Source organism: Octopus bimaculoides, chromosome 24 (genome assembly GCF_046866305.1).
Source record: "Octopus bimaculoides isolate indiv1 chromosome 24, ASM4686630v1, whole genome shotgun sequence".
NCBI lineage: Eukaryota > Metazoa > Mollusca > Cephalopoda > Octopoda > Octopodidae > Octopus > Octopus bimaculoides.
Genome location: NC_142951.1, coordinates 16107695 through 16135261, shown reverse-complemented (window position 1 = coordinate 16135261; position 27567 = coordinate 16107695). Strand labels below are relative to the sequence as shown.

At 36.1% G+C, this 27567-nt stretch overlaps 1 protein-coding gene across 1 annotated transcript in view; it reads left to right on the top strand.

The window, feature by feature from the left end:
• The window catches only part of LOC106877382 (uncharacterized), a 900394-nt gene that overhangs the window by 558101 nt on the left and 314726 nt on the right, over positions 1-27567 (top strand). Inside the window, exon 12 of the mRNA XM_089341355.1 lies at positions 6715-6863. Coding sequence (XP_089197481.1) covers positions 6715-6863 — 149 coding nt within the window. The remainder of the gene's footprint in view (positions 1-6714; positions 6864-27567) is intronic.

Here is a 27567-nt window from a genome sequence, read left to right as displayed (position 1 = left end):
TCATGAGTTTGTGGTTTCCATTCCTGGACCAAGCAATGTGATGTGCCTGCAGTCCCAGTGACTGAAACAAGTAAAAGATATAAAGAAGAAGTTTACTTCTCAACCACATGGTTCTGGGTTCAGTCCCACTGCATGGCACCTTGGTCAAGTGTCTTCTACTATAGCCTTGGGCCAACCAAAGCCTTGTGAGTGGATTTGGTAGACAGAAACTGAAAGAAGTCCATCATGTGTGTGTGTGTGTGTGTGTGTGATCTTTGTGTCAGTGTTTGTCCCCCACCACTGCTTGACAACCAGTGTTGGTGTGTTTATGTCCCCATAACTTATTGGTTCAGCAAAAGAATAAGTACTGGGCTTACAAAAATAATTACTGCAATTGATTCATTCAACTAAATTTCTTCTAGGTGGTGCCCCAGCATGGCCATAGTCTAATGACTGAAACAAGTAAAAGATATAAATGATAGAAGATAATAGATATTGTTTATAAAAACTGATAAATAAATTCATAAAGCTAGCCTTAAAAAATCATAAATTATGCATAAATTTATATAAACCAAAAGAAATTTTTATTTTCCTTGAAAAATCATTTTATTTTCAAGACCATTTCTCTCACCCATCAAAATTTCAGTTTCTTTCTGTAATAGATCTTGTTTAGCTTTTTATGTCCCCCCCCCCTTCATGTTCTCTGAAGTGTTGATTGATTATTAATTACCTATTCTAGCTCCAGTGTTCAATATAAGAATAGCTGGCATGCATACTTCTATAATGTGATGTGTTTCCATGGTTTGGCATTGGCATTATAGATTCTTTTACCTTCTCTTTATGTCTTCAGAGATGTGTGTGCTTGTGTGAAAATATATATTTATGTTTGTATACATATATGTGTATGTATGTATGTGTGTGTATATATACATATATATATGTGTGTATGTATGTATACATACATATTGTATATATTTATGTATGTGTATCCATATATATATATATTTCTGTATGTTTAAGTATTTATATATTTGTTTATATATATATATATATATATATATATATATATATATATATATATATATATACATTTGTGTATATAGTCTGTATATATATATATATATATATATATATATATATATATATATATATAATGCGTATGTGCATATTTGTGTATATATGTGTATATGTATGTACATGTGTGTGTGGTGTTTGTATATGTCTGATTACGTACATGTGTATGGCATGTGTATGTGTGTGTGTGTATATATATATTTCTCTGTGTGCATGTACATATATATTTGTGTGTGTATATATATGTGTGTGTGTGTATGTGTATTTGTATGTATGTGTGTATATACATGCATACATACATACGCATTGCAATTTCCATTTATTGGTGAATAAGAATTTTAAACATTATTAGTTATCATTGTTGATAAGTGGAGATGTGAATCTTCAATCAACAATTTATTGGAGCCCCAAATTCTTATGCACACACATGCATGCACGCATGTGTGTGATTGAGTGTAGGAAGTGGGGAAAAATACTCAATGAATGTGGTAAAGTTTTTCAATTATTCATTCAAAACTGATGTTTTGAGCTGTTTTTACCCAGAACTTCTTTGTATGTACACTGCATGCATATGTGTGTGCACACATGTACATGCATACATATACACGTGTGTGTGTGCCTTTAAGAAAAATGCATCAACCTATAGGCTGAAGATACACTTCCAGTCAGTGGAATCAACTTCATCATCGTTGTCATAGTTTTAACTTCTACATTTCCATGCTTGCATGAGTTTGATAGAATTTGATAAAGCAGATTATTTTACAGCCAGTTGCCCTTCTTGTCACCAAAGACCTTCTTGTTTCCAAAGTAAGGTAATATTTCCCCATGACGAAACATGTTTTCCGTGGAAGATTGAAAACAAAGGACACTGTTTGCATTGTGGTAATAGCCATTTACAACCAGCACCTAAAGTCAAGGCTAAGAGACAGTAACAGACACACACACACACAGATATGCATTTGTGTGTGTGTGTGTGTGTAGTGAGGCATTATCAATCCAGGCAAAATACTTTACAAGCTCTCTGTTGGAACACCAGACTAATAATATTACTTAGATTAGTGAAGAACTCCAAGTAATCTTTTGGTAAGGTCCAAGGTTATGGTTCATCACAATTCTGTATCATAAACCCATGGGTGTGCTCCAGATAAGCTGGTTTTTACAGAGTGATATATAAGAAACAAGTCAAAAGTAATGGTCATTACATATAATTCCTTTATTGGAGCAAATTTGGTTTACAGCTGTTTCCAGTAGTCATTATAAGTACATTGTTGATAGGTTTTATACAATTGGTCTATTGATCAGTTGAGATAAATTGAGGTAAACCTAAGAAAATCAATGCTACTTTTGTCAGAGCCATTTCTGGAAATAACAAGCAGAGCACTTGAAGAATGGCTATTGTGTGGGGACGGTGGGGTGGGGGAGATTGGGATGTTTAAGTAGAATAGAGAGCAGGAGAAGGCAGGTTACAAGGGGGTGGGAGGAAGTAATGGGGTGATACTCAGTAGTAGTAGGAGGAGGAGAGTATTATATTGCCAAATATGGAAGAGGGACAGTCACAAACATGGGTCAGCCCCTTTACCATATTAGCATTGTATAGAGGTCAGATATTCTCTAGCCAGTGTGTTGAAATTTGATATGGGCTTTTCATGGACATGGGTCAGTCTAAGACAGTAATTTTCAGTTTTTAATCTAGCAGATTTGGGGAATAATGTCAGAGGATTGGAGTAAACTTGCAGAGTAATGTCATCATCATCATCATCATTGTCCATCCAGCCAATTGGCTGGATGGTTTGACTGGGCTGGCACCCAGGAAGACTGCACCAGGATCCAGTCTGATATGGCATGGTTTTCTATGGCTGGATGCCCTTCCTAATGCCAACCACTCCGAGAGTGTAATGGGTGCTTTTATGAGCCACCAGCATGGGTGCCATATGCAGGACACCAGTATCTGCCATGACTGTGATTTTATTTGGCCTGATGGGTCTTCTTCTCAAGCACAACATAATGCCAAAGGTCTCAGTCATTGCCTCCTTGAGGCCCAAAACTCAAAAGGAACTCAGCCACTTTGCCTCCATGAGGCCCAACCCTCAAAAAGAACTCACCCACCTCGCCTCTGTAGGCCCATTCAAAAAGAACCCAGCCACCTCACACCTGTGAGGCCCAACCCTCAAAAAGAACTCAGCCACTTTGCCCCTGTGCAGCCCAGGCGCTCACCCACTTTGCCACCATGAGGCTCAAGGTTTGAAAGAACTCAGCCACCTTACCTTCGGGAGGCCCACTCAAAAGGAACTCAGCCACCTCGCCTCCATGAGACCCAACACTCGAAAGAAACTCAGCCACTTTGCCTCCACGAGGCTGTTGAGGCAGATTTTCTACAACTTGATGCTCTTCTTGTTGCCAACCTTCACCTGTTTGCAACCTTCCCTGTGGCTTGATATATTTTCCTAAGAAACTGGACATTGTTTGTATGACTGTGACACATTCATAACCATAATCTGATATCAAAACAATGTGACATGAACACATGCATGTGTATGTGTGTGTACATGTACATGTGTGTGTGTGTATACATGTGTGTGTATAGATACTACATCTTATGATGGAAATCCTCATTGACAGAAATTTGCATTGGTTGGATCACTTACAGAGGATGGACAACAGCAGATTCTCCGCACAAATCCTTCTCTCCTAACTATTCAAGGGGTAAAAGCAACCATGGAAGACTTAGACTGAGATTCAAAGATATTGCAAAAAGTAACAAGAAGTGGAAAAGAACTGATCATGATAAATTCTTTCTGCTATAGGCACAAGGCCTGAAATTTTAAAAGAGGGATATAGTCGATTACATCGACCCCAGTACATAACTGGTACTTATTTCATCAACCCCAAAAGGATGAATGACAAAGTCGACCTTGGCGGAATTTGAACTCAGAACGTAAAAACTGACGAAATATTGCCCAGCATGCTAACGATTCTGCCAGCAAGCCCAAGTAAAAAGCCAACCAGTATGGAGAAAGCGTCTCAAGTCATGTCAAAGTGATAAACAGTTATAGTTGTGACACCTGGCTGCAGATAGATACACACCCATATTTGGTGGACTTCTTTCAGTTTCTGTCTACAAAATCCACTCCTAGGGCTTTGCTCAGGTTGGAGCTAAAGTAGGAAACATTTGCTCAAGGTGCCACAAAGTGGGCCTGAACTTGAAATCATATGGTTAGGGAATAATCTTCCTAACCACAGAGCCATGCAGGCACCTATTATATAAAACTTGTCTTTTTATAAATTCATCGCATACTTAGTTAACCATTAATCTTGCAAAAATAATCATACCTGGTCAAAAATCTTGGTGAAAGAGTTAACAGAAGACTATGAAGGAAGGTGGTTGAGCAGGGTGATGGATTGAAGGGGGAGGAACACTCTTGAAGTTGTCTGACGACTGGAGAAGATCTAAAGAGAGGGAGAGACATTACATCTCTTGCTGTGCACCTATGGTTTCCATAGGTTTTCTCTGTTGATTGATTGGTGTTATTAATACCAGGAGAACAGAAACAAAAAAATTAAAAAAACTAGGTATGAATATTGTAGCTTCCCATTTGTTTCTGAGAAAGAAATATCTTCAGCTTTCATGTAAGAAATAATTATTTTAGAGTTAAGATCTAGAGTTATTTTACTCCAAGACATCTTTTCACTGCAAGAATTATAAGTTATGTAGAGAATTAGTTTTTTTGAGTATTACTTCGGTATTTTTTTAATGTGTGTGTTTGTTTGTTTTTCGGATTTGTTTTTGTTTTGTTTTTTTTCCTTTGTTTTCTTTTTCTTCTCTTCTTTTTCCTGTCTCAGTTTTCTCACATTGCTCCATCAATGTTTCTGGTTAAATAAAGTTATGCACATTGACGGTGTCTTTTTTTTTCTTTGCCCTCCACCACCTCCTGCTGTTATCTTAATGACAACTGTGTGAATGCAAGCATGAAAATGCATGTATTTTGTGGACATCAAAGTGAGGTATAGTGGCAGGAGAGGGAGGGAGGGAGGGAGAGAACCCGACAGTGAAGGAAAAAGAGATTGGAAGGGAGGGAGAGAGAGAAGAACAGAAAGCTTCATCAAAGCAATTTTTTAATATCATTATGGAATTGTGTGTGGGGGGGATGTCTACCTCTGAGACACTGGAATGAAGAAACTTATGAAAGAGAAGGAAGGTGAAAGATATGTAATGAGAAAAAAAGTGGGGGCAGAAGCTGCTAATGAATGTCAGGTGAGGTAGTTGGGGAAGTGGGAGGGCGGGTCAGCATTTTTTTTTCCAGCTTTTAACATCAAAGTGGAGAGGAGTGGGAGAGAAAGTAAGGAGCTCACACAGAAAGAAAATTGAAAAAAATAAAGAAGAAATCAAGTTGAACTGTCTTTACTGTTAGAAGGAGAGAGAGAGAGAGAGAGAGAGAGAGAGGGTAGAGAGGAAGGAAGAAAGACTGCAGCAACAGTGTGTGACCATTCAAGCATTTCATTGACCCATTAAAAGATATTGGGGATCAACTGAAATATTTTTTTTTAATTAACGCCTGTTTTCCATGCTGGCATGGGTTGGACAGTTTGACTGGTGCTGGTAAAGCTAGGGGTCACACCAGGCTCCATCGTCTATTCTGGCATGGTTTCTAGAGCTGCTGGATGTTCCTCCTTATGCTAACCAATCCTCAGAGAGTACTGGGTGCTTTTCATGTGGCACCGACACCAGTGTCAATTCTGCTGTGGTGGACAAGTCTTCCTGAGTACAACAAGGCACCAGATATCTTGATCCTTAATTATCTTCAGTCCCACTTTATCCTATTGAACAAAAACAAGCCAAGAGAGGTATGTCAAAATGGTTATTGGCAGGTATTTGAACTACATAGACAAATACAGGCATATCAAATACTATACAACATAAATTCTTGAATTGTTGAAATTATCTTCACCCCTAGAGGATGTATCATAATTACTAAATGGCCATAATAACCTGCTCCACTTGGGAAGGAGATAGATATAATCTCAAGATTTAAGAATTCTCCAAAACTGACATGCTGTTAAGGTTTATTGTCTAGAGATAATGAAACGTTTCATGGACACTGATGTCATCAGCATGAGACACACATATGCAACATATATATACTTATAACTATAAAACATTATTTTTATAATTATATCTTTTAAATCAACTGTTTGTCTTTAATACTGGATAGTGACAGAAATTTTTTACCTAATAGCGGAGAAAATAATAGTCTCTGCTATTCTTTTTAACCATTGTTAGGTCAACAAAAATTCAAATGTTCAAATTTCTTCTTTTCCCCAGAGTTGTATAATAGTTGCATAATATTCTTGAATATCAGTGTGTGTGCATGCGTGCATGTGAGTGTGTATATATTATAGCAAAACACATCCCTTGTGTATGTGTGTTTGATATCGTTTATATATAAATACTTATATATAAACAATATCAAACACACACACATATATGAAGTGCACTTCATGTTTGAGACTCCGATGAAGCTATGAGGTGATACTTAGTCACTCAGCTAGGAGTGCATTGCATTTTATAGCAGAAACAACTGTAAGCTAATGAAGTTCATAAAATAATTACTAATTCCTTTGCCATCTCAATTTCTTACATATCCTACTCTTTTTTAATTTCAGTCACAGCTAGGACAACTGGAGCACAAATACCGGATGCAAGAATTAAAACATGAAGAATTGAACATTGAGTTGACAATGTTACGAGATCAAAGGCAAGCAGCAATCAATGCCCCTAAATCAGGTAAGTCATTACTTTCATTTGTGAAGGAGTGCAATATGTCAAGGACTGGTGAAATGAAGTAAATGATAGCATCTTTTTAAATAGATGCCTGTTGTAAAAATCTATTTTACTGACAGAGAACTGAAGAAGGGTATTGAACAACTGAGGCTTTTGACTGTCAAAGGTCTTCATTCTTTACTCTTTTGCTATGAAGTTACTCAATACTGTCTCTGATCATAACTGCATGCTAGATGGGCAAACCATCAATGAGGCTCTCCATCCATAACCTTCCCAGCATTTTTTTACATCTCGGATCACACTGTTCAGTACATCTTATCCCTCAATGTTATTTTACTTTTTTTTTTTTTAGGCAATAGAAATGATTTAAAGGGATTTAACAGCCATTTATATAATATCTAACAATTTCATAGAGACCGTCTAGTTAGCTTGATGACTATGTAGTATAATGTTGGGAATTATCTAAGGAGCTGAACAGAGTTTCCTGAACATTATAATTATATTCTTATTTGCACAAAATATAATTAAAGAAAGAATAAATAGCTGTATAAAACTAATAACATATCTATAGTTTGGTAAATTAAAAAAAAAAAGATCACATTTTTGTTTTGTTTCAATATTCTGGTATTTATCAAGATATTGTACTTGTAATTTGAATGTATGTCAGGTATTGTATGTGTGTGTAAAAAGTATGTTTTTTTTTTATGTGGTATGCACACACAGATTGAATGTCTTTGACCACATGCTGTGCAATAGCAGTAAAATTAATTAGTTCACCAGTCGCTATGCAATATTGTCATATTGTGCAGCATGTAAAGGGTTAATAAAAAAAAACCAGCCATCAAATAGTTAAGTTAATGGCTGACCTCATATTGGAGCAGACAAACTGTTCTATGTCTGCAGTTTTATATATTTTAGCTTGTTCATCATAGAAAACTGACTCTCAATTACAAGCAGTGCTCTACATTTTCATCATTTCCATATTTCCATCATGACATTGAGACACTTCTTGGAAAGTCTTCTTCATAGGCAAGAATCAAGGAATCGTTTTTCTGTTATTGTTGAAACTGTAGATGTTTATTTGAAATATGAGAAAAATACAATTTACCATATCACTAATGCTTGCTGCTCTGTATCATATTGTTCTGAGCATAGCAAAATTACTTACTTCAGCTAACCATATATGTATACATCTATCTATCTGTCTGTCTATGCATGCTATGCTATATTTTGTTGTAGCAGATTTTTACAGCAAGACATCTTTCCTGTTGCCAATTTTCATTCGTTTCCAAGTAGGGTAATATTTCCCCCTACAACCAGACATTTTTTTTGGAAATGTGGAAATGAAGGACACTGCTTGCATGTGGGTGATACTCACAACCATCACATGATGTCAAGGCAAAGAGACAGTGACACACACACACATACATATCCCAACACTGTGCTCTTACACACCCTACCATAAACTTAATGAAAAGCTCACATGAATACATAAGTCTTGTCATTCCACTATAGTGTTTAAAAATCTTAGTATCAGCAATAGGATATCTAAATAGTAGGGTACTTACAATGGCATCAACAGGAATATACCCAGTAAGATCCTCAGAAAGAAAAAGGTCCCCACCTTTCTCTTGGACTGTTAAGAGTAATATAGGTAGAACATTCCTTGCCTTGCTATATAAGCATTTCTCTGGTAGCCATAGGTATAAGAAACTTTTTAATAGCGGTTCAGTGAAAGTTTCATACAGCTGCTGCCCCAACATGAAAAATATTATTACCTGTAGGTTGAACCAGGCACCTGCTCCAAATTGTAACTCTATGTAATTCTTATTGTGGCTTTTTTCATTCTGTATATTTTCTTTTATCCATATGCAGTAGTTTCTTATTCTAGGTTTTCCATTCTACCTCTTCCAAATTTCTATACATTCAAAATTTCAGTGACGACCTAGAAATATGATGTACACTTTATCAGCAAGAATGTCAGTCTAGGTATGTTTCTTCTTTAAAGTAACAGAAGACAGTTGATTATAGCAAAACAGTGACAGAGGAATAGTTTGGACTTGTTCAGTGTCTAAGCTTTTATTCTTTTTGTATGTATGTGGGCCTGAATCTCAATTCTTTCAAATGTCACTGGAGGTAGTGGAACCATACATTAAAAGACTGGCAGCCTTAACAAGTTTATACCTTAAGTGTTTGCAATCTTATATTATAATTCCTTACCAATCACAGACAATTCTTCAGTGAAATCCAAGCAATCCTGTTATAATGACTATATGTTATATATTATTTTACCATCTCTACTTCTTTCTACTTCAAAATCATTAGCTCTTATATTGATTTCTGTCACACCAGTACATATTAACGCAGCTTCTTCATTCTTTTTCTGTTTTATTTTTTATATTTCTTTTTTGCATAGTGTGTGTATGTGTTGTTTCTTCATAATTTTTTTTTCATTGTATTTATTTCTTTTTTTCTTTTATCCTTGTTCAGAGATAGCAATTTTAAGAACTTTGTCCTTCTCAACCTTCTGAAATAGTGGGAAAAAATTATGTGTGTGTGTGTAAGCCAACATGAGAGCAAATCGCTAAGAGAGTGAATAAATAAGCGTGGGTGTATGTGTGTGTACCTGTGCGTATGTACTTGTTTGTGCATGTGTGTGTGCGTACATGTGTGTGATGGTGTTGGGCGGATTACTATGATAACAGATTATTCTGTACTATGTCGGATTTTTATTTTCTCAGTAAGAGTGCTACTTTTGTGACTTTTACTATATTTTTCCATTTTCATGCTCCATTGGATAAGCTGACTATGTAATTTCCAAAATTGGTAATATGTTAATTCCCTTCACTAGAACAAGTTTAGTTTGGAAAGAACGAAGTGTAGACAAAAAATTCTAAAATATAGAAAGCAAAAATATAAGAAAGGAAAAAAAAAAAACCGTATACAAACAAATACAGGTATGGTCGTCTGGTTAATAAGTCCATTTCAAAACCAAATAGTTTGGGGTTCAGTCTCACTATTTGGCATCTGAGACAAATGCGTTCTCTAGCCCCTGGCTGACCAATATCTTATGAGTAAATTTGGTTGGTGGAAACTGTACAGAAGCCCAATGTATGTTGGTTGTATATGTATGATACTGCTTCATAACTGGTTTATGCCTCTGTGCACCAATTGTCAGGTGCCAGTGATGAAGTTAAGGTTATCTCTACTGATATTCTATAGAAATTATAGCCAGCACTGATGTTTGTTTCTTGACGTCAAACATGTGAGACATCAAACTTATAAAAACGTTTAATATACTTTATATTATGGTTGCATAACTAAATACTATGTATCTACAAGTCATTAACAGTAACTTTGTAGTTTGGCTAAATAGAGATCAATAGCATAAGTGATCTATTCTTTTACCTGTGTCAGTCATTTGATTGTGGCCATGCTAGAGCATCGCCTTAAAAGGATTTTTTTTTAGTCAAACAAATCAGAGCTTATTCTTTGTAAGCTTAGTACTTATTCTATTGGTCTTTTTTGCCAAACCACTAAGTTACAGAGATGTAAACACACCAATATCAGTTGTCAAGTGATGGTGGAAGGACAAACACAGACACAAAGACACATTCACATAAATATATACACACGCATGTATATATATACATATATATATATATATATATATATATATATATATATATATATATATATATATATACATATATATATATATATATATATATAAGACAAGCTTCTTTCAGTTTCTCTCTACTAAATCCACTCAGAAGGTTTTGGTCAGCCCAAGGCTATAGCAGAAGATATTTGCCCAATGTGCCATGCAGTGGGACTGATCCCAGAGCAATGTGGTTGGGAAGTAAGCTTCTTACTACACAGCCATGCCTGTGCCTATACCGGATTTTTAAAAAAAAAACAACAAAGTACTGTGATTGATTTAATCAACTAAAGTCCTTCAAAGCAGTGCCTCAGTCTGTTGACTAAATCCTGTAAAAGAGTCAATAGAAAGTTCAAAATATACAGTGTTGTTGGTTGTTGCTTTTGTGCCACATGGGCTCAACACTCCTCCCCTCTTCATCTAACACTCCTCCTCTTTTCATCTCACACCTACTTCCTCCCACCCACCTCTCCTCTCTTGCTCTGGCACCTAATTCTTCTCTTCACTCCTACCCACCTTCTCCCTTCATCGTCACCCCCTCCTTCATTACCCCACCCCTACACATTCCAACCCCACTATCCCTATACATCTCATCCCACCCCACCCCATCCCTTAGACCCCATCCTTGCTTCTCCCACTCTCGCCTCCCCCACACCTTAACACCACCAAATCACACACCACTACACCACAAACCACCACACCACACTACAACCATACCACACCACACCGCATCACACCACCCTGCACACACTAGCACTGACCACTTCCCAGCATCTACACCATCATCCACACACCTACACATGCACACACGTCAATGTCACCAGCCCCCTTCCACATGCACATACGCGCTCTCACATATGCATGCGCACCTTCATTTTGGGATCACCACTACTTTATTATCTCCCCTTCTTCCTAGCTCTCCTGTGTGACCCCTCTGTCTGGCATTGGCCATGATAGATCACTAGCCACTAAATCTTTTTCTATTTTCGCTCCCCGTTTATTTTTGTGTTCCTTTCTGTCGAAGAATGTAGGCTTGAAACGTAAAAGACTTTCTCACTTCCCAAGTGTTAAACTAATACATCTGTTTGTTGTTTACACACTCGTTTTCGTCTCTTGTATTTTTGTAAATTCTCACTATATATATATATATAAATTTGTGTGTGCCTGTGCATGTGTTTTTATGTCTGTCTTTGTTTCCACTACTTGACAACTTTTGCTGGTGTGTTTACATCCCCGAAATTTAGCAGTTTCGCAAAATGGATCAACAGAAAAATTATCTCTATGAAATGTTATATTGTTTTAATGGAAATGAAAATACAATTTGGTATTGACACTGGCCAGCCCTCACATAAATATAGTAAGATAGACAAACACAGCCATACATTCAGGCATGTTAGTCATCACATATGTATATGTATGTGTGTGTGTGTTTAATAACGTACCGTTACATATGTATGTGTAAATGTGTGTTTAATAACTTATCTAATGCGGAAAGACACACACACTATGAGACTCATACACTTACACGCATACACTCACATACAGATACACAGTCATATACAAAATGTGATGTCATTGTCTTTGTGGTATAAAATGTCCTGCTGACATTAGAAGGATTATCTCTATGAAATGTTATATTGTTTTAATCAAAATGAAAATAATTGAAAGGAAAATAAAATTTCATATTGACACTGATCAGCCCTCACATACATATAGTTTGTTTAATACCATACCTAACGCAAAGGCACATGCATTGTGAGACATATACACACTCATACACTTACACACATACATTCACAGAAAGATACACAGTCATGGTTAGAATTAAAAGTAAAAGTATTAAAGTTACGTTACATATTATATGTATGTGTAGATATGTGTATATTTAATAACATACCTAACACAGAAAGACACACACACAATGAGACATATACACACTCATACACTTACACACATACACTCACAGACAGATACACAGTCATATACAAAATGTGATGTCGTTGTGGTATAAAATGTCCTGTTGACAATAGAAAGATTATCTCTATGAAATGTTACATTGTTTTAATTGAAATGAAATAAAATTTCTTACTGACACTGACCAGCTCTCACATACATGTAGTATGTTTAATAACGTACCTAATGCGGAAAGACACATACACTGTAAGACATATACACACTCATACACCCACACATATATTCACAGGACAGATACACAATCATATACACGATGTGACGATGTTGTCATGGTTACAATTAAAAGTAAACGTATGAAAGTGAAACAATATATCACATTACAAAATAGATCTTATTCTTTCACTTTTATTCTTGACTTTTGACATGTAATACTGAACCAGTGCCAATGATGCATTGTTTAATCCAAATGACAAAAAGAATTACGTTGACACTCAATGTGTAAAATTTAATTTGATTTGGTTGAGCTGTTTGAGAATGCAATGGGAATAGACAGACAGGGAGACAAAGGATTATATATATATATATATATATATATATATATATATATATATATATATATAATCCTTATTTATATATATTTATATATATATATATATATATATATATATATATATATATATATATATATATATATATATATATATATATATATATATATATATATATATAAATATATATAAATATATATATGTGTATGTATGTATGTATGTATAGATAGATAGATAGATAGATAGATAGATGGATAGATGGATGGATAGATTACACACACACACACATATAATGCACCTGTGCCAATGACACATAAAGGACAGCCATGCTGGTAACATGTAAAAGACACCCAGTACACTCTACGTAGTGGTTGGCATTTAGAAAGACATCCAGTTGTAGCAACCAATCCAAAACAGATAACTGGAGACTGGTGCAGCTCTCCGGTTTACCAGTTCCATTCAAATTATCTAACCCATGCCAGCATTGAAAATGGACATTAATTGATGATGGGTGTGGCTGTGTGGTAAGAACCTTGTTGCTGAACCACATGTTTCCAGGTTCTCTCCCATTGCGCTGCACCTTGGGCAAGTGTCTTCTACTATAGCCTTGCCTTTGGCTGACCAAACTACTGTTGCCTCAGGTAATAATAGATTTGGGAGATGGAAACTGAAAGAAGCCTGTTGCATATATATATATATATATATAGATGTATATGCATGTGTGTCTTTGTGTCTGTTTTTGTCTCCCCATCACTGTTTGACAACCAGTGTTGGTGTGTTGATGTCTCTGTAACTTAGCAATTCAATGTAAGAGACTGATAAAATAAGTGTTAGGTTTTAAAAGAAAAAAAGTCTTGTGGTTGATTTGTTTGACCAAAACCCTTCAAGGCTGTAATCCATCATGGCCACAGTTAAATGGCTGAAACAAGTAAAAGAAATATATATATATATATATATATATATATACACACACACACACACACGCACACACAAATAGAGAGATGTATTTGTTCATAGACTGGTAATATAAAGCTAACAATAATATCGATTCCAAATTTCATCTGTTTTCTGTGGCTTTCCTTCACACACACAGACACACACACACACACACACACTTCAGTTTCTCACATTGCACAAGGCTACGAATTTGTAGGCGTCTGGTATAGTGAAGAAATTTGGAATTTTGCCTCATTCTGCCCAACTTATTGTTAAAATTCTTCAGAATTATTCACATGGTTGCACCAAACTATTCTGAAATAATTCACATAAGAGATTATGTAACTGTTAGTACGTAAAAATTTTCAACTTCTTTAATGGGCAAAAAACCCTGCCATTTCCAATGTTCATGCACCTGTTAGAAATTTGAAATTTTGGCCATTTTGAACTGACTTAAGTTTTCATGTCTTGTCCAAAAAATAATTTTTCAAACCTGAAATACTGCTGTTACTAAAAATATACAAGAATGGTACAGTTGTGTAGAGATGGGTGCATTCACCAAGAAAATTACTGCATTTTTTATTCTTTTTTTCCTCCCAGCAAAAGTTTTGAGGCCACTCCTCCTGGTGAAGAGGATTAGCCTGCAAAGAGTCCTGTGCCAATGTCACTTAAAAAGCATTTATGCCAGCGCCACGTAAGACTGCTCATACCAGTGGAACATTAAAAGCGCCCAGCACACACTGTAAAGTGGTTGGCATTAGGAAGAGCAAAAAAACCATAGAAACCAAGCCAAATCAGACTGGAACTTGGTGCAGCCCTCCGGCTTGTCAGCTTTCATCAAACTGTCCAACCCATGCCAGCATGGAAAATGGACATTATAGGAGGAGGATATTATTTAGAATGTATGTGGTGATGAGGTCTGTTTCACAATCACATGATCTGGGTTTGTCCCACTGTTTAGTGTCAAAGGCACTACACAGTGGGACAGAATGGTTGGGCAGCCCAAGGTTATAGTAGAAGACTATAACCCCAGGTTCACCAATGCATTGTGAGTGAAATTTGGCTGACAAAAACTGTACTGAAGCCAGTTTATGTCTGTTTGTAAGTATTATTTCTGTATATCTTTACACTGGCACTGTTTGAGCAAAAGTGTAATAGTTTATGTGGGTTATTTGACTGACAACTGTTCGTGCTGCCACCTACAGTTACTTCTGGAGTAAGAGTGGGAGAGAAGGATAAAGAGAAAGAAGAAAGAAAAAGAGAAATGTAATAGTTTACATTTCCTACAAACAATCTGCCTCATGCCTTGATGGTTCATCTGTTTTCTGTGTGAAACAAATGGAACAAAAGATGCACCTTTTCAGGAAAACAAGTAAGAGTTAGTGACAGGGACATTTTCTGGTCTTAGAAAAATGCTTTACTAAGTTTTGTCCAGTCTATGCCAGTATGGAAAAAGTAGATATAAAAACAATGATAAACAGGAAGGTCCGTTTTTTTGTGAAAATGATAGAGACATGCAGTTGCAAACTCTGTTCTGTAAAGAATATGGATGACAACTTCCTGAATAACAAAGCACCTCCTTGTCAACATTCATGGCAAAAAATACAGACCATATGCTTCTTTGTTGGTATCCCTCTATCTTTGGAGACAAAGGAGTTTGCAACCGCTGGTCAGTCACCGAAATGATTGCACCAAGGCAAAAGCTTTGTTTGTGTATATAGAGATCTTGGGCTGGTTTAAGCACTAGAATCTCCCTTCAGCTTTGCTGGTGTGATCCAAAGGAATACAGAGCAGTATGTTTGGCTACAGGAGTTACCAGAATAGAGTTGAGTCAAAATCTAGGTCACCTTAGTGGCTACACTCCAGGTTTATTATAAGCCTTTTTCCTCCCTTGGCCCCAAGTCTATTCAGTCACAGTTGTGTACCCATAACCTTTGGCACTGGCTCATATCAGGTACTGTTAGCTGATTGACCAGTTGTTATTTATAAGGCTAGCTGCAGTTTTTTCTCCTCTCTTGAAAATTCTTCTTTGCCTGACAGGATGAATAACATGTTTCTTGTTTTGAAATAGGCACAAACATGGTTGTGAGATTAAGACTGTCGGTGTAGGCATGGTTGAATAGTTAAGAAGTTTGCTTCCCAACCATATAGTTTTGTGTTTATCCTTGCTCCTTAGCATCTTGGGCAGGTGTCTTTTATAGCCTCAAAGTCTTAAAAGAAAATGTCATGTGGTTATGCCAGTTTTCCTAACAAACCAGCAACAGAACCTCTACATTAGTCATGAGTAAACTGCAGCTGGACAGGACTTTCTGAATGGCACAGGTAATGAAAAATGATCTTGAATATTTTAATAGTGCAGTCTCTGCTTAATGATGAGCCATGTTTCATGCAGCCCACTTCTTGAAAAAGGTTGCTGATGCCCGCTCTACATGATGACTGAGCTTGCTAGATATAGCAGCTAAATCTTTATCGAATTGCATGTTACCATCTTAAATTTAAAAAGAAAAACAAGCATTGGATAATATAGTCTAAAATGTATTTGACATGTAAAATGAATGTGTCACCTGTGTTGGTGACACATAAAAGACACCCAGTGCACTCTGTAGAGTAGTTGGCATTAGGAATCAGTCAGATATCAATTTATCTGGAAAGAAACAATGCCATTATTAATAAGAAGCATTGAAATTAATGAATGCAAGATTTCACAGCTTTAGTATTGCTCCTTCATAGTCAGCTGACAAACTTTTCAGCCTCTACTCGTAAATAGGAAATATATAAAGTGAAGCATTTTTTTTTTTTTTGTATGCAGTAAATACATTTAAGACTGTTGTATTTGGTGTTGACTTGGTTAGTCTTCCCTAACATGTAAAACAGGCTAGGCTCTCTAGATGTTTTCAATTAGCCACCATTTTCTCTCAAATCCAATTAACTGTAAATAGACATGAATGCCTCTAAGCCCATTGTACTTACCCTTTATAATTTCATGCTTCACTTGTCTCTTCGATACATAACTGGTACTTATTTTATTGACCTTGGGGAAGATAACTGATTAAGTCAACTCCATTGGAGTTTGAATTTAAAATGAAGAGGACCAAAATCATATAATACTTTATTACAGTGCTCTACCATTTCTGTTACTCCACCATGTCTGTTTACTGCAGTGGTTCCCAAAGTCTTTTAAGCTGCTACCCCCTACTGACCACCACAAACATAGATCACTTTCTGCATCCAATTCAAAACAACTGTTTTTCCACAAAGAAAAATGTTGTGGCAAGAGTCATTGACACCCCTGGTGGATTGGAAGAATGGACTAGCCGAACTCTTATAAAGAGCGTTTTGGTAATCTCATGAAAGACATCGTGGGAATACATTAACTAAACCTCTGCTACCTAATCTTATAATTACCAACCTGTGGCAGGATATAAAAGTGGCAACGAGATATTCTTGCATAGGACATTTAAATTTTTTTTTTTTTTTGGACCGAAACCAAAGAAAATATTATTTAACATGGAAGACTTTTTGGCTGTGTGGTGCAGTTGCAACAGCAACAACAGCAGTTACATCAACAACTACAACAACAACAACAACAGTACCTACAGTTACTGGAAGTAATGTTGAAGAAGTCTGAAAATACTTAGGGTTCATTCTCATCAGACAGTATAGCAAATTCAATTGGAGGATTTATTTATAACCCAGAAGAAGGTACTACTTTTTCTTCATATTGTCGAAGATATGAAAAAATCTTCAAAGAAGAATATAAAATTTGGAATGAGGAGAAGAAGGTGCAACTACTTTTAATAAAGTTATCCCCTGCCAAACACAAAAAATACTGTAAGTATATTCTACCGAAGAAACCAAGTGAGATTTGTTTCAATGAAACAGTTAATTTGTTATCAAGAATTTTCAGTGAAAAAAGTTCCTTGTTCAATACTCATTGAGAATGTTTAAATTTAGTTAAAAGGATGATGAAGATTTTGTTACCATGCTGGGGTTATTAAGAGAGTGTGAAAAATTCAGATTAAATCAATTAACCCCAGATTTGTTCAAATGTCTAATTTTTGTTCAAGGTTTAACAGCAATCCCGTATATTAACAAAATAAGAACAGGACCAAAAATTAACTCTACTGGCAGTGGCTGAAGAATGCCAGAGGATTATAAATTTAAGACATGATGTGGATACAATTGAAGAAAAAGATTGCTCTCCGATACATATGCCGAACTGAAACAGATAAGAAAAAATAAAAACGAACATCAAGACCAAGTCCATGCTATGGGTGTGGAGGTTTGCATTTTAAAAGTAGTTGTCCTTTTAAAAATCACAAATGTTTTGATTGTGGAAAAATCAGGCATAAAAGCTCAGCAAAACAAAAAAAAGGGTCAAACAAAAAAAATTTCTAGAAAGAATGTATTGCTAAAAAATATTCTAAGTGAGGATCAGAAAAGAAAATTTGTGTTCATAATGAATAATGTGAATATCAAGTTACAATTGGATACAGGCAGTGATATCACGATGATTAATACAGATACATGGAGAAAAATAGGGAAACCTAGATTAAAGGAAACTTTGAAAATTGCACAAGGTGTTTCAGGACAAAAATTGCATTTTATGGGTGAAATGATAAGTGATGTTACATTTCATGGAGAAACTTTGAAAGCCAAAGTTTTTGTGTTGAAAAATATAACAAATTTATTTGGAACAGACTGGATGGAACTTTAACTTATGGGACCTACCCATAAATATTTTTTGTAAGAATGTGAATGGTTCTTCTACCAGTACAAATAAGGCGTCGAAGAATTTAGAAAAAGAAAGCAAATTTTTCCTGAAGTTTTTTCTGTGGAATTGGGTTTTTGCATCAAAACAGAGGCGAAGTTTCAAGTGAAAGAAGACGCTGTATGGGTATTTAAACCAAAAAGAATGGTACCTTTCGCAGCGTTGAACCAAATCAACAAAGAATTGGCTAGACTCGAAAAGCTTGGCATTATTAAAAAAATTGACTACTCAAAATGGACGTCCCCTACAGTTTATGTCAAGAAAAAAAAAAAAATCTAGGGCAAGTGCAATAAAAAATATGCCTCCCCCAACAAACACTACAATGTTACAGGCACTTTGGGGGCTTGGAAATTACTACCAGGTATACATACTGAATATGCTTGATTTAAGAGCACCCCTGAATAACTTGTTAAAAAAAGACGTTAAGTGGAACTGGTTGGACAAATGTCAAAAAGCTTTTGAAGAAATTAAAAATGTCAGAATTGTCATTACCACATTTTGATCCAAATTTAGAAATATTAGTGGCAACAGATGCTAGTGAAAGTGGTACTGGAGCTGTGATTTTACCCAAATATGAAGATGGTAGCCTGAAAGCAGTAGCTGATGCTTTGCGTTCATTATTGCTGGCTGAGAAAAGTTACAGTCAAATAGAGAAAGAAGCATTACCTATCATATTTGCAGTAAAAAAAATTACATAAATTTATTCATGGAAGAAGGTTCCGTCTGCAGACAGACCACTGCCCGTTATTGTTGATCTATGGATCAAAATAGAGTATCCCTACTCATACAGCCAGCAGACTGCAGCACTGGGGAATGATCCTGCTGTATTACGATTTCACGATGGAGTATTTGCCATCGAAAAATTTGGAACATGCAGATGGTTTGTCAAGGCTAATACCAAAATATAGGTAATCATTGGAAGACACAGTGATAGTGGCGTTAAAAGCCGAAAATGAAATAAAAAATATATTGTGCAATGTTGTGTGAATTGCCTGTGACATTAGAGGAAATAAAAATTAAGGCAGAGACGGATGAGTTTATCATAAAAATGAAAAAAATAACGAGATCAGAAGAAACAAATAAAAAAATACATGTGGCTGGACATAACACGGTTTTGAATTTGTATTCGATATGTGATAGTGTGCTTATGTATGCATAGAGGGTTGTAATGCCTACAAGGTCGAATGTTAAAGGAATTCCACACTGGACATCCAGGAATTTCTAGAATGAAGTCACTTATGAGGAGTTATATTTACTGGCCAAAAATGGATCTAGATATTGAGAAGTTTGTAAAATCCTGCTCTTGCAGCAAAATCAATACCAATAAAATTTCAACCTTGGCCCAAAACCAATATTCCATAGTCCAGAATACACATAGTCTTTGCAGGACCATTAAACCGATCATATTATCTAACAATGATAGATATCTTTACTAAATGATCAGAAATGTGTAAATGAAGCAAACCTACATCCACAGTAACAGTCATATTCCTACACAAACTTTTTGCTAAGTATGGTGTCTCAGGTACCATAGTACACAATTTATGGTGAATGAATTTAAGAATGTTTGCAAGATGTACTCAATTGAACATATTACTATTCTGTATCACCCAAGATCTAATGGGCAAGCAGAAAGGTTTGTGGATATATTTAAAAGAGTATTAAAGAAATCAAGAAACGTGCAAGTCGATGACACAGCATTGATGCAATTCTTGAGGATTTATATGATAACACCAAACCCAAACACTTTTGCGCCTGCGGAATTAATGTTTGCTCAAAAAATAAAATCAATTTTCGACAAACTGTTACCAGTAAGAAAAACAAAATAGAAAAACACTAAAAATACGACAAAGTTTTTTAATATCAGTGAGAAGGTGTTTTTCAAAATATATAAAAATGGAAGACACGGTTGGGAAGACAAAGTAGTTACAACAAGAATAGGCAAAATGATATATATGATAAGAGGCAAAAAAAAAGGGAATGTTTCTTCTCATAAGTTTTGCTGTTTGTTCCCTACCATTTCTTCTTTTATTCTATATTGGTCGTGTGGTTATTATTCAATAGATATGAGAGTTAAGGTACTGAACTATTGCCAGTCTAGTCAGGAGTTCAAACCTTACTTTTTCTGTAGTTTACTCAAAGCAGAAAGGGCAGCCCTCTCCTTTAATCTCCATCCAAGTTTGATGTGAGTTAAAGGGGAAAGTAATCACAACTCATGATTCAAGCTTGATCCAAAGACCTGTCAGATTTCTGATGGCTCGGATGACAAGGGAGTGCTAGCAACTTGGTGCAGAATAAATATTCTAAAGGACTGTATAAAAAAGTTCTATTTTTTATCCAGTTTACTGCAAGAGTGGATTCCCAGAGGTTGGATAGAAGTGTTAAATCAGGATAAAGATTAATTCCTTCACCTAAGAACAGGTATAGTTATTTTGGTAGGCTTCTGCACAGTTTCTGTCAACTCACTTTCATTCACAAGGCTTGGGTCTGTTGATTGCAGACTGTGTCATCATAAGATGCTTGACCAAGGTGCTGTGCAGTGGAATCAAGCACCAGAACCACAATGGTTTTGCCCTGGGCAAAAGCATTAATATCATTTTTGTTTCACTTTGCCTGGCTGACAACAGGTTCTATTTCTGCTTCATAGGTGAATGGTTAACAGCAGGAATGAGCAAAGATCTAGATTTAGAAACAATTGCTCCAACGGAAAATTTCTGCCATTCAGACTAACTTGGTGGGGAAAAACAAAAACTGAATGTAGAATAGCAGATATAAAACAAAAACAAAAATTTATTGAAATAGTTTTCTGCTGCAAAGATTTTAGAATTTATGACCTTTTCCAGAATTCAATATGTAGGTTGGGTTTTTTTTTTTTACTTGTTTTCTTTTTGTTTTAAAATTTATCTTTTTATTTTTTTGCTCTTGAAGACAAGAATTTAAAAATCAATTTAAATGTTCCATAAAACTGCATTTGTAAGCATCTTGTTGATATTGTGTGATCAGAATTAAATTTCAGCAACAGTGTAAGCTTTAGATATTTATGCTTTATCATGTGATGTTAGGTAAAAACTGTTGTTTTTAACTGTAAATATTTTTTTCAGTAATTCTTATTTTATATTGGTCCCTGTTCACACATGATAGCATAAATAGAAATGTTTGATTTAGAACTTTCAAATATTTATATAAACCTGATAGAATGAAAGCACAATAGGCAAGGAGGTATTATGAAACACATCATCTTCTTCGCCTAAAGGCTTACAGAATTTATTGATCCCTAAAAATGTTCCTCAACATTTTAGAAATGCATTAGATTTAATTATACGTTATTGATGTAGATGTTTGTTTGAACAGAATATGTCTGAGTACATAGGTACATGCTTAAGAAGAGGCTATAGTTTATCTTTTGCTCTTTTGGTTAAACTTGTGTAGGTATTTGGATAGGGCCTCTGTTCATTTTGATCTGACATTGTAGGAGCAGGCATGGATGTGGAGTAAGTTGTTCACTTCCCAACTACATGGTTCCGGGTTCAATCCTACTGTATGGCACCTTGGGACAAGTGTCTCCTAATATAGTCTTGGGCTGACCAAAACATTGTGAGTGGAAACTAAAAGAAACTCATCCTCTGTGTGTGTGTGTGTGTGTGTGTGTGTGTATGTGTGTGTGTATATGTATATATATATATATATATATATATATATATATATATATATATATATATATATAGGAAAATGTAAAAAAGCCAGAATGCTGAACTGGGAGCATAATTTAATGAAGATTTTTTCTAACCGGTTTTCATTGCGATGAAGCAAATTATCAAGAAGGAGAATGAAAATGTTTTTTTACAAAGAAGTACAAAAAAGTACAAAATGAAGAAAATAATATATAAAACAATAATATATAAAAAAAATAAATATACCCATACATTATATTGTCTTTGAGCTTTTGTAGTTCAATAGTAGTTCATGTATAAATTGGTAGGAAAAATAAGGATGCATGAGAGTTGAGAGTTTTGTTAGGTTTAAAAAAAGGGTTAAAAGTTTGTGTTAAGCAGGAAATGTGGTGTCAAAACAGGAAGTGTGTGTAAGGGGAGACAAGTGTTTTTAGTTAGAGTTATGAACTCTTTTTTTCAAAACAGGAAGTTTGTGTCTGTTCATAGAGAAATAAGGTCACTGAGGGGTGTGTGTGTTAAGAAATGGTTGGAATTTCTCTATGAAAAGATTCTCCTTGTTGATTCTTTCTTGTGTGGAGATTCTGTCTTTACATTGATAGAAAGGGAATATAATGAATTTAGGGTTTTTGTTTCTGGCGCAAGAGTCTATGTGGCCACTGAGTGGAATTTGGCGGTATTGAGGGAGGTTTATTTGTTCCTTATGGACAGCTACTCTTCTACGTAATGGGAGGCTCGTCTGTCCGATATAGAAGTTTTGGCAACCTGCGCAAGTAAGGACATAAATGAGGTTACTCGAGGAACAAGAGAAATTGGTTTTAATTTTAAACTTTGTTCCTCGTTTGAAGGTAAATTCAGAGCCTTCAAGTAGGTAAGGGCAGGTGCCACAATTAGGGCGTGCACATTTTTTAACTGATGGGGGTGGAAGTGGTGTATGTAGTTTGGAATTGGTTAATAATGTTTTCAAAGATTTGTGTTGCCTTTTGCATTTAAGGACTTTGTGTGTATTAATGATATTGTTCATTTTCGGGTCTGTGGTGAGTAAGGGGAGGTTTTGTTTAATTGTGGTGAATGCTTCGATGTTATTGGGGTTATGGGTGGAGATGTATGGAAGTATTTTGGGGTTGGGTGTGTTATTATGTTGGTTGGTTTTTAGTGTGTTTTTGTCAAGTTCCTTGGCACGTTTTATTCCAAGATCTATGAGTGTGGAGGGATATTGGCGTTGTAACAGTGTTTTTTTGAGATCTTGTAAGCGTATTTCTCGAGTATATATATATATATATATACACATATTTATATATGACACATGAAAGCACCCATGCTGGTGACACATAAAAGGCACCCACAACACTCTTAGAGTGGTTGGTGTTAGGAAGGGCATCCAACCATAGAAACCAACCCAAAATCAGACTGGAACCTGGTGCAGCTCCCTGGCTTACCAGTTCCAGTCAAACCTTCTAACCTTTGCCACCATGGAAAGTGAGTACTAAATGATGATGATGATGATGTGTGTGTGTGTGTGTGTGTGTGTGTGTGTGTGTATACATACATACTTATATTTAAGTAATAATTTCAAATTTGGGTAGACACCTTGTAGTATGCTGTTTAAAGCTCACTCAATGTATTCGGCTACCTGATATCATAAAGAGTATGGAAGCATATCCACTCGATTTACTTCAGGAATTCCTTTATGTCTGTAGAGTTTATAAGATATGAGAGAAAAAGAAAGAAAATGGAATTCACAAGATACTTTATTAACCACTATGATCGTTTTGACCCACCATATATTGGTCCCTCTATGTGTGTATGTGTCCTTGTCTCAACATCATATGAGTAATCCAAATGTTAAAGTGTTCAACTCTGAATTCATCATCTAGGGCAAGCCCCAAGAATTTAAAATTTGAGTTCAAATTCAGTTGAGCACTTCTGTGTGTTTCCAATACTGAACATATCTAGCTCTTGCCCATTGTCTACATTCATTCACCATCATCATCATCATACATCCGTTTTCCATGCTGGCATGGGTTGGATGGTTCAACTGGGGCCTGGGAAGCCAGGAGGCTGCACCAGGCTCCAGTCTGATCTGGCAGTGTTTCTACAGCTGGATGCCCTTCTTAACGCCAACCACTCCAAGAGTAGTGGGTGCTTTTTATGTGCCACTGGCACAAGGGCCAGAGGGGGCTGGCATTGACCACGATTGGATGATGTTTTTTACATGCCACTGGCACGGGAGCCAGTCAAGGTAGTGCTGGTATCAGCCACGTTCGGATGGTGCTTTTTACATGCCACCAGCACGAAAGCCAGTCAGGGCGAGGGGGTTGGCATCGACCATGTTTGGATGGTGCTTTTTACATGCCACTGGCACAGGGACCACAAATACAATTTCTATTTGATGGTGATTTGATTTGATTTTGATGTTGATTTACTAGATTCAATAGGCCTCTTCAAGCATGGCATGTCACCCTATATATATATATATATATATATATATATATATATATATATATAAAAACAATATATGAGTATATGCATATATATGTACATGTATGTACATACCTTCATCTACATCCCCTTCATCAGCTGCCACCATTAAAACTCCGGCGTTTCGAAGAATTAAGGCAGTATGTATCGTTAAAATGGTTCTTCCCACGAACACAAATTAAATTGTTTTCGTGGAGGGTAGTGGCGGACGGAAAACAAGACAGGAAAACGAAACGGTGAAATAAACAAACAAAAAGGCTGTACAGCCAGACGTGGAGAAGTATGTGTATATTGAACGCTGTGAAGCACGAACTGGAGAGGCTAAGATGTTAACGCGAAACCTAGAGAGTCCAAGGCCGAAAAGAAATAGTGACTGGACACATGTGACCAGTGAGGGGTAGGGAGAAAGTGTGGCAGAGGGAGAAGAAGGGGAGGAAGTAGAATATAAGTGAGCAACGAGAGATAGATAGATAGATAGAGAGAGAGAGAGAGAGAGAGAGAGAGAGAGAGAGAGAGAGATAGTAGTGACAGGGAGAGGCGAAGAACAGTAGAGGGAAGAATGAGAGGGGGAGATAGATACAAAGATAGAGAAAGTCGCGTCAGAAAAATAAAGTTCAAAACTTACTTGTAAAAGTAACGCGTGCGTTCGATCGTGTGATACAAACAATATATGAGTATATGCATATATATGTACATGTATGTACATACCTTCATCTACACGTACATATAGATACATATCTGGGTACATGACGTTGCAAAAAAACATAGACAAAATGATAAACAAGGTACAAAAAACACGCAGGCCACATATATATATATATATATATATATATATATATATATATATATATATATATATATATACTCAAGTGAAGGCATATGGCTTAGTGGTTAGGGTGTTTGGCTCATGACTGCAAGGTCATGAGTTTGTTTCCTGGCAACTCTAACCCTCATTGTTGTAACTGATGGAGTGCCAATATACATTCGCTCACAAAAGTCATTAATTATTTGCAATGTACTTATAAATATTATTCTCTCCATTATTGGGGAAAAGTAGTTGTGCATGCATCACTAGGCATAGTTACCTTTTGGACACTGTGATGCAGGTTTGTGCTTGAAATGTCAATTAAATTGCTGTTATTACATCAACCATGGTTGTTCCAGTTTCTATTTGCCAACCCTGCCCCTAAGAAATTTCACATTCAGTTATCCATTTTTTTTTCTTTTCCTTTTTTTCAGGTATTGCTCTTTAAAAAAAAAATATTGCAACCACAATTGCTGGTGCCATGTAAAATTCACTCATGCCAGTGCCATGTGGAAAGTGTGCATGCTGGTGGTCCATACAAAGTACATACCCTGGTGCCATGTAAAAGACCCTTGTGCCAGTGCCATACAAAAGGTACTTGTGCTGGTGCAACATGGGCAGCACTAGTGTTAGTGAGACATACTAAGCACTCATGCTGGTGCCACATAAAAAGCACTGGTTCTAGTGCCATGTAAAAGCACCCATGCCAGTACCACATGAAAAGTACCCAATACACTCTGTAAAATCGGTTGGCATTAGTAAGGGCACCCAGCCATAGAAACCATGCCAAGACAGACAGTCGGAGCCTGCGTGGAAAACAGACATTAAATGATAATGATGTATAAAGATCTTAAAAGTACAAACATATCAATTTTTTTTGTAGCTGTGTGGTAAGAAGCTTGCTTCCCAACCACATGGTTCCAGGTTCAGTCCCACTGCATGACACCTTGGGCAAGTGTCTTCTACTATAGACTTGAGCTGACCAAAGCTTCGTGAGAGGATTTGATTTGGTAGATGGAAACTGAAAGATGCCCATTGTATGTATGTGTATGTGTGTGTATATATATATATATATATATATATATATATATATGTGTGTGTATATAAATATGTATATATTTGTGTGTGTATGTCTTTGTGTCTGTGTTAGTTCCTCCATCATTGCTTGACAACCAATGTTGGTGTGCTTACATCCCTGTAAGTTAGTGGTTCGGCAAAAGATATTGATAGAATAAATACTAGGCTTACAAAGAATTAGTCCTGGGGTCAATTTCTTCAACTAAAACCTTTTAAGGCAGTGTTTCAGCATGGCTACAGGCAAATGACTGAAACAAGTAAAAGAATAAAAAAAACAGTCTCCTTGCTCTACAATGCATTCTGCCCATCCTTAAGAGTTTCCAGCTGAGAGATGAGTCATCTTTGCACAGCTTCCTTCAGGTCTTAATCAGTCATAAATCAATGGCCCCTGTAAGGCTTCTTTAAATGACACAAACAGATGACAGTTCCAAAGGGCAATCTCAGGATTATATTGCAGATGCTCTTCTATCTCAGGTTTCAGTTTCTGGAAGATTTCAACAGGAGGAACGGCAGTATGAGAATAGTCATTGTTGTACAACTACAGAACAACATCTTTAACACTTCAGATCTGAGTTGAAATCAAATGCTAATATCTCACTATAATAAGGTGGCAAACTGGAAGAGTCGTTAGCATGTTGCCCAAAAGTCATCGCGGCATTTTTTCTGTCTTTACATTCTGAGTTCAAAGGCCGCTGAGGTCAACTTTGACTTTCATCCTTCCGGAGTTGACAAAATAAGTACCACTGGGGCTGATGGGACTTACATCCGCCCCCAAAATTACTGGCCTTGTGTCAAAATTTGAAATCAATATTTCACTATTATATACATTGTTCACTGTTGATCTCTTCCAATATTGCTCATTATGGAGTGCCAG